This window comes from Gymnoscopelus braueri, assembly GCF_963280865.1.
Source record: "Gymnoscopelus braueri genome assembly, chromosome: 5".
NCBI classification, from domain to species: Eukaryota; Metazoa; Chordata; class Actinopteri; order Myctophiformes; family Myctophidae; genus Gymnoscopelus; species Gymnoscopelus braueri.
Genome location: NC_137606.1, coordinates 55,900,538 through 55,910,096, shown reverse-complemented (window position 1 = coordinate 55,910,096; position 9,559 = coordinate 55,900,538). Strand labels below are relative to the sequence as shown.

The 9,559-nt window shown below is 43.0% G+C and overlaps 1 protein-coding gene across 1 annotated transcript in view; it reads left to right on the top strand.

Moving 5' to 3' along the window:
• Positions 1-3,817: 3,817 nt before the first annotated feature.
• The window catches only part of gucy1a2 (guanylate cyclase 1, soluble, alpha 2), a gene marked incomplete at its 3' end in the record, with an annotated part of 66,993 nt that continues 61,251 nt past the window's right edge, over positions 3,818-9,559 (top strand). Inside the window, 1 exon segment of the mRNA XM_080429319.1 lies at positions 3,818-5,259. Coding sequence (XP_080285445.1) covers positions 4,810-5,259 — 450 coding nt within the window. The 5' untranslated portion in view covers positions 3,818-4,809.

Below are 9,559 nucleotides of genomic sequence, written 5' to 3'. Positions count from 1 at the left end.
CAGCGGGTGTGTGTGTGTGTGTGTGTGTGTGTGTGTGGGTGTTAGCTCGATTTAAAATTAGATGGTGCTTGGGTGTGACATGTTATTATGTCCATGTCTCTCTGACCATTTTCTTTTTTTTTGATGAATCAAATAATCAGCGTCTTTCTTATTACATGTTTTTCTTATTTCTTATACTATTATAAACTAATCAACAAGACCAAATTGTTAAAGATGTTTTAATAATCGTCACTTAAGGCATATTTTATACTCATACAACAGTGTCGCACAAAAGTTACACGTCATCTTCTAGCCTTGATTCAAGACTAGTCTTGGAATTTCAAAATAGTCTTTGCACTTTCGCACTTGGGGTCCGTACATCTATGTCAGATTTTCTCAGTAAGCTTTCAACTTTGCGACCCTATCGGTTGGGAGGTGTATTGCACTCTGATACATTATAACAACATTGAACAATTTGGATCACACGGGTACTTAGGGGCAGTACATAATTGTAACATCCATGGCCATGGGGTAAGCAAATCTGAACCTTAATGTAGATGTGCAGACCCCAAGTGCGAAAGTGCAAAGACTATTTTGAACTAAATCCAAGACGGTCATATCATTATGACCGACAGTGGTGGAAAAAGTACTCACATTTGTTACTTAAGTAAAAGTATCAATACTGCAATGTATAAATACTCTGTTACAAGTACAAGTCCGAAATTCTAAATTTACTTGAATAAAAGTACAAAAGTATTGGTATCAAAATGTACTTAAAGTACCAAAAGTACAAAGTACTCATTATGCAGAATGTCCCATTTCACAAGTTTTCAAATGTATCCTTGGCTTTTGAAAATAGCAGAGCGACACATTGTGAGCTTGTAGATCGGCTATTTTCAAATGGCCGAAATGTATATAGGGCTGAAGTGGTTAATGTATGTTTTGCAATAATAATCAAAAACTACAAAGTAACTAGTAACTAAAGTTTTCAAATAATTGTAGTGGAGTAAAACGTACAATATTTGCCTCTGAGATGTAGTGGAGTAGAAGTAAAAGTATTGGCAATTGGAAATACTCCAGTAAAGTAAAAATACCTCAACATTGTACTTAAGTACGGTACTTGAGTAAATGTACTTAGTTACTTTACACCACTGATGACCGATGAGCCTCTTGATCCAAGGGTAGTCATCTACAAGCTCAAACCACATTACGATGTGACACTTTGTGAGTATGTATTGCTGTTTTCAGTATTTTTCTATTGATTATTTTCAAAAGGTATACATTATAATCGATTAACTGTTGCACACCCTACTGATGACAATATGAGCACATTGAAGGTCTGGTAGCTGCAATCAAGACAGAGTACTGATTGTTAATTCCTTGTGTGAATCAAGTTTATATCACCAGTCAATCAAAGGTTGCCATTTGAAATGTTAATGTTGGCTTTTCGTGTCCTATATCATAAGGTATCATTATAACCATAAAGTTGTGTGTGTGTGTGTGTGTGTGTGTGTGTGTGTGTGTGTGTGTGTGTGTGTGTGTGTGTGTGTGTGTGTGTGTGTGTGTGTGTGTGTGTGTGTGTGTGTGTGTGTGTGTGTGTGTGTGTGTGTGTGTGCGCGCGTGCGTGTGCGTGCGTGCGTGTGCGTATATTTGTTTGTGAAAATCTCCATGAGAGGGAGGAAGGGAGGGATAAATGGGTAATAAATTCACAACAATTGGCAGAGAGAGTGTGTGTGTGTGTGTGTGTGTGTGTGTGTGTGTGTGTGTGTGTGTGCGCGTGCGTGCGTGCACGCAAGGATAATCACTGAGTTCTGATTGGAGATAATTGATGAAACTAGACCAGATGGGGTGTGTGTCTATTGCGTTAGTGTCCAGGAATATGTAACCTATTATTAAGTCTTAGCAATGAGCAATGTTTGTTTCCCTTTAATTTCCAGTTCTTGATGTTTTCTTGGCGCCGTGTTGTAAGCTTAGATCTGCTCTTTTCAATACTTCTTAACCGTTTTTTTAAGTGTATTTATTTATGGGAATTGTTGGATTTTTACCAGCTTGCTTGCACAGCTGATCTATATTCACTCGCTGTAACAAGTCGTCCTTTTCCGTCACTTTTTCATCATTGTCTGTCCTTTAAGCCAATGGGGAGTCCGCAATACTTTCCCATAATACTCTGAACTGCGGTGTTGTGCCATCACTGCACTGAGTGACTGAATCAGTCAGTGTTGTTGTCGATGTAAGCATAACATTTTAGATCTCTTTACAGAGTTTAAAACTATCAATTCCATCGGAGTTTGGGGCTAGCAGGTAGCACATAGCAATGACATATGGTACTTTTGTGCCTTGAATATGCTTGAAAGGCAGAGAGTGATATGGTTAGTTTTTCGCCTTGAGAACAATGAAAGCAAGGCAGACAATGTTGCCATACTGTCTGATTGGGAAAACAAATACTTTTGTTATTAGAACACATAGAAAAAGGGGGTTAGCCACAAGCTGGTATGACTGTGTCATTTCTTGTTTTACATTTTTGAAAAACTTTTGAAAAATCCTTGTCTAAATCCTTTTAAAAGTATTTTGAAATAATATAGGCCTATGATATATATATATATATATATATATATATATATATATATATATATATATATATATGTGTGTATGTGTGTGTGTGTGTACAGGTATGCAGGGATGTCTGCAGGGACAAAATCCCCAAACATTTGTTATGTTCAAATCCAGCACGCTCGCTCAGCAACTATTCATGTCTGTGATATCAAGACGCCGCTGCATTAGGCTGATTGTTTTTTAGAGATTTATTTTGGCATTTGATGCTTTTATTCCAGACAGAGACAGTGACCAGAGAGGGGATGACATGCATTAAAGAGCCTCTGGTCAGATTCCAGCCGGGGCCAGCGACTGCTAAACAAGATTTCCGACAGACTAAATAGCAAATAAATGTGTTTTGGACTCCAGATAGCCCTACAAGTGCAACAACGCTGAGATGTCAGGTTTGGGAGATTATGTGCAAATACAACTCAATCTGCAACTTAAATGCAGTCTTTGGCCCCCTTTCACTCAATAATGCATTTAAAAGACTAGAGTTCAAACAACCTTAAATCTGTATCCGTTCAATTTAATAGCATATAGCCTATGTTATAGGGCTATCACAAAGAAGTCCACGTAGGTCTGTATTTGTCTCTGCTGAGATTATGTTTTCGTCTGGCTGCGTGGATGCCTGCCCAACTAATCCAAATGTTTTTTTAAATGGCCTCATGGTGGCGCTATAACAGGCAGAAAAAGTTTGCTCCATTAGTGGGGTGGGGGTGCATTTTGGCACTAATTTTGAGCAGCAATTTCAGCAGCTCCACTGACAGTATTTCAGCACCATGACTTGCACTAGTCTGGTCCCTTTTTTTTTTTCATCTTTGGCCAGGCGTTTTCTCCCCCCCCCGCCCCCCCTCCCCTGTGTAGGCTAGACCTGACTATAGGCAACCCAGCCTGGCGAAGATATGCCCTCCGAGGGCACCTTTCTTTTTCTTTGTTTTCTTTAAGTATGAAATCTTCTGCCTTTCAGTGATGTTTTGATTTGTCTGCGGCGCTATGATGACACACTGTGTGTGTGTGTGTGTGTGAGAGAGGGAGAGAGAGAGAGAGAGAGAGAGAGAGAGAGAGAGAGAGAGAGAGAGAGAGAGAGAGAGAGAGAGAGAGAGAGAGAGAGAGAGAGAGACCACACCGTGATTGGTCCTACCGTGCAGAGGGGATGGAAACAGCACAGTGATGCGTGTGTGCAGCCTCCCTCCCAACACTCAGCTCCTCTCACAGTATTCAGTCAGTCGGTCGGTCGGTGGACGGACACCGTGAGAAGAACATCTCGCGTGTAGCTGAACGCTTTCACTGACCCGTTCATTCAGCTCACCTCATCTCCAAGCTGCACACACACACACACACACACACACACACACACACACACACACACACACACACACACACACACACACACACACACACACACACACACACACACACACACGGCGACATCATGCTGGTGACATTGTGGAGATGATGGAAACATGAGAAGTTGTTGGAGGAGGACAGATCGGAGGAGAAGCTGGAGGAGGAGAGGAGGAGAAGCTCCTATAATATCTGACCTGAGGGACCCATCAGAAGAAGACACGATATGATGACATTCTGCTTCAGTGCATCATCCTCCATACAGTGGAATATGTTTTATTTTCTTACTAACCCTTGAAGCCCGTCAAACAGCTCTCTGCGGAACCGCTTCTTATCGGGTTTATTTTTACATGTGTATTTTTGGAGTATTAATATAGCAGGCTGTTTGTTTTAAAGGCAGCGCACGCCGCGGCTCACCCATATGTCATCCACCGTTTATGAAATATTATTTCCATTTTTATTTATTTTTTATTCGGATGGTGCAGCTGAGCGGCATCCGTTGGGAATGATAGCTGTCACTGCTTAAACAATGTGTGCGTGCCATTAGTGTAGCCTACGTTCTCTCTCTCTCTCTCTCTCTCTCTCTCTCTCTCTCTCTCTCTCTCTCTCTCTCTCTCTCTCTCTCTCTCTCTCTGTCTCTATTTATCCCTGTTTCTCTCTCTTGCTGTGTGTGTCTCTCTCTCTCTCTCTCTCTCTCTCTCCCCCCTCCTGCCCCTCTCCCTGCAAGCCTATCCCCTCTACCCCCCCCCCCCCCAAACACCACCCCACTCTGATGTGTGTGCCCGACGTGGCCCGTTCTACAGAACCGGCGTCTGCCTCATCATCACCACCATCACCTCCAGCACCCTGGTCCTCTCCTCCATCACCACCTCCTCCTCCTCCACCACCATCATGTCCTCCTCGCGCAAGATCTCCTCGGAGTCCTTCAGCAGCTCGGTGGGCTCAGACTGCGGGCTGGAGTCCCCCGGCATCATCAGCAGCAGCAGCACCGGTGGCGGTGGCGACGGGGGATCGTCACCAGGAGAACCTCTGACGGAGGAGAGCCTTCGCTCCTCCGGCTCAGGAGGAGGAGGAGGAGGAGGAGGAGGAGGCTGTCCCTTCTCTTTCTCCTTCTCCAACACCAACACCAACACCTCCTCCTCCTCCTCCTCCCAGCTGTGGAACGGCAGGAGCCCGGCCGCCGCTGGTGGGGACAGGCGGCTCCCCTCCGGAGAGGAGCAGGGCCAGCCGGGGCGGGGGTCCTCCTCGGTCAGCAGCAGCGTCAACAAGCGGACCACCCGGAGGAAGAGGGTCAACCTGGACTCACTGGGAGAGAGCCTGAAGAGACTCACCTCACCCACGGTCAGTAGTTTGACAGATTTTTATTTATTTTTTCTTCCCCCCCATTGAATACTTTATTAGTCAGAAATGTAAACAGCACGTGGTTAAGACAGGGGTTATTACGTGATTTTTTTTGGGGGGGGGGGGGGGGTCCCCAGAGGACAGTGAAGTGACAATTTAACCCTGAGGCGATTCTGAGGCAATTCTAAAAAAAAAATCTAAATCCTAACAGTTTTTGGAAAAAAAACTTTTTTTTCAAGATTTTTCAAAAATAGCAGATCTACAAGCTCATAGCGCGGCACTCGGTGCCGCACTATGAGCTTGTAGATCTGCTATTTTTGAATAGCCAAAGAAATCTTAAGTGACACAGACGCGTTCCAGGTCTTTTAAGGACCTTTAAGACCCTTTTAATACCAAAAAAAGGGGGAAAGAAAAAAGACCATTATACTGCATCAAATAGTAAGTAAAGTTGGGAAAATAGCCGATCTACAAGCTCACAACGCCTCGCATTGTGAGCTTGTACATCTGCTGTTTTTACAATATTTATCTGTGGAACTGAGTCAAACTAAATGTAACGCCTCAACTCCTAATATGATTATTTTGGGGGGGTCGGCCCGGGTCGCGGCCTAAAAAGGTTAAGAACCACTGCAGTATGACATTAAGGCTAAAAGGATAACAAAAAAAGTCCTGGAGACTTGTTTCCATTGTGGTCCAGGTCTAGCCATGGTTCACATGACGCTTGTATACAAGCGTCATGGTGCCGAGTCCCCCTGGTCTAAAGTTGTGTTCGATTTTTTTCACATTGCCATCTCTCACATAAACATAAACGTTCAGATTTCAAATATAAAGTGCTTACCACCGAGCCACGGATGTTACAAGGCGATGCGGACCACGATGAGTACCCGTATCTCCCGTATTGTTCAATAAAAAGCATTTTAATCCCATCGCCGGCCATTTTCTCCAAATTGTCTCCGATACTTTCAACCATGCGACACTAATGGTTGGGAGGTGTATTGCACTCTGATACATTACAAAACAAAAAAAAAAGAAAAAAGAAAATGGCTGGCGATGGGATTAAAATGCTTTTTATTGAACAATACGGGAGATACGGGGACTCATCGCGGTCCGCATCGCCTTGTAACATCCGTGGCTCGGTGGTAAGCACTTTATATTTGAAATCTGAACGTTTATGTTTATGTGAGAGATGGCAATGTGAAAAAATAGAACACAACTTTAGACCAGGGGGACTCGGCACCATGACTGTCATGGTATGACAGTCATGTTTCAGGGCTAGTCCAGGTCTATGAAGCAGCCAGGTCTTTGCCCCAAAATAATACGCGACCATAGGGTTGTTCAGGCACAGGGCTGTTTATTGTCTAACGTTGTCTTAGAGAGAGAGAGCAGAGCAGTGATTCTAAATAATTTTCATTTCAAGGACCCCCAAATTAATATGTATTTGGCTACGGACCCCCCCCCCCCCATTCAGAAAATATGTTGTGCCAAGGACATACGAGATTTGTGTTGTAAAATGATTCAAAAACATTCCCAGAGTTTATTGTTTTGAATAGCAGATCTACAAGCTCTCGAGGCGTTGTGAGCTTGTAGATCTGCTAGCTAATGTGCATAGGATTAAAGTGGTTAAACTGAAGCAAAGCCCAAATAAACAACTACAGAAACAGGGCAAAAAAAAGAAGAAGAAGCTCAAAGTTTATCCTTAATGTGGCAAGTTATAATAACTCAAACACTTTCATCTCTGGATGAAATTGAAAATGTGTGTTCTGTTTACTAAAGAGCTGGAGAGACATGGAGACTCCTGTTACTGAACAAACACTCTATCAATGATTACTATCGGAATATAGAGCTTTAACTTTTTTGCCAAAGAACATTTTGTTTTTTTGTACCAAACAAAATCACTCACAGCACCTTTAACCCATTAAGACCTGAAGCCGATTCTACAAAATGTCTTCTAAATCAGTTCTAATTTTTTTATTTTTTTTTAAACCTATGTTGCTACTGTATGTCAGTGGTTTTCAAACTCTTTAATGTCAAGGACCCCAAAATGTATATGTATTTGGCCGCGGACCCCCATCTCAAATATGTTGTTCCATGGACCACCAGAAGCAAAGATTTGAGTTACAAATGTTCGCTTTAAAAAATACATATATTCAAAGATTTGCACAAAATGTTCTCGATTTAAAAAAATAGCAGATATACAAGCTCGTAGCGCGGCACTTACGAGCTTGTAGATCTGCTATTTTTGAATAGCCAAAAGTGTAAAATATGCTTGTTTAGCTCAAATCAAAAAATGACACAGATGCGTTCCAGGTCTTAATGGGTGAACACACACTTTCTGGCGGTGAAATTTCAACGCTTTAGGCAACCTCTTGACCGAGCGGCGGACCTGGACCACTGACACCAAAAGCTACCCCCGTTTGCGTGGCTCGGGTGGTGCAGTGGTAAAGTAGCTGCAGTGGTGGAAAATAATTAAGTACATTTACTTAAGTACTGTAATTAAGTAACGTTTTGAGGTAATTGTACTTTACTTGAGTATTTCCAATATCCAATACTTTTACTTCTACTCACTACATCTCTGAGGACAATATTGTACTATTACTCCACTACAATTATTTGAAAACTTTAGTTACTTTGCAGATATAAATTATTATATTATAAAACATACACTAATAACTTTAGCCCTATTTATACCTAGGCTATTTGAAAATAGCAGATCTACAAGCTCACAACGCGTCGCATCGCGACGCGTTGTGAGCTTGTAGATCAGCTATTTTCAAACATTTTAGGACTTTTACTTTTGGTACTTTAAGTACATTTTGATGCCAATACTTTTGTACTTTTACTCAAGTGAATTTTTTATTCCGGGCTTTTACTTGTAACGGAGTACTTCTACATTGCAGTATTGATACTTTTACTTAAGTAAAAAATTGAGTACTTTTTCCACCACTGAGTAGCTGCTGCCCACTACCACAGTGTCTGGGCGTCTGTACTCTATATAGACACATCCACAGAGCGCTCCCCTGGCGCGGGGGGGGGGGGGGGGTACTTGTACATTGCACACAAACACGGACATATTTTCTTGTCTGTGCCTCATGGCAATCATGTACATCAGAGGGGGGCCCACTTTACTCCAAACATGCCCGGGTCATTATGATAATACACACTGGGGTCACACAAAGAAAGGGAGAGTACACCCAGTTCCCAAGGTTTGTGTGTGTGTGTGTGTGTGTGTGTGTGTGTGTGTGTGTGTGTGTGTGTGTGTGTGTGTGTGTGTGTGTGTGTGTGTGTGTGTGTGTGTGTGCGTGCGCGCGCGCTTATCTGCAAATGTAGGCTGCTACTCGTGTCCTTAAAATGTAGACACAACCAGTTGGCATAATTGTCTCTGTCAGGCAGTGTGTGCCACACACACACACACACACACACACACACACACACACACACACACACACACACACACACACACACACACACACACACACACACACACACACACACACACACACACACACACATGCTGTTGATTACACCTAATTCTCTCTCTATCTGTCTCTCACGCACGCACGCATGCACGCACACACACAGCCAAGCTGTGTGTGTGTGTGTGTGTGTGTGTGTGTGTCTTTGTGGGCAGCAGCAGTGTTATTGGCTGCAGCAGGCTATGATGACAGAGAGAATAGAGCATGTTCTGACCACAACACAACACACACCACCACACCAACAGTCTAGCAGTCTGACTCTCTCTCTCTCATGTGTCTCTCTCACTCTCTCTCTCTCATTCTATCTCTCTCAATCTATCTCTCCATCTCTGTCTGTCTCTCTCCCTCTCTCCCTCTCTCTCTCTCTCTCTCTCTCTCTCTCTCTCTCTCTCTCTCTCTCTCTCTCTCTCTCTCTCTGATGGCCATTAGCTTAGTGATCCATAACCGTGTTCAACAGGCTCAGTGACAGCAAACATAAAACACAAAACGTGTGTGTGTGTGTGTGTGTGTGTGTGTGTGTGTGTGTGTGTGTGTGTGTGTGTGTGTGTGTGTGTGTGTGTGTGTGTGTGTGTGTGTGTGTGTGTGTGTGTGTGTGTGTGTGTGTGTGTGTGGTTTTGGTGTAATGCATGTAATTTAATGTTGTCTGAAGAGATACTTCTTTGTATAGCTTACAGTATATGGAAGCACACAATTTGCCATTTATCTTTTTCTCCCTTTCAAGCTAGGCCTTGAATCACATTGGGCCAGGCTGATACTTAGTTTTGCGTAATGTTGCAAACAGTCTTGATGCTGCCAAACCTTGACATTGAAGTCACTCCAGACTTTGACTC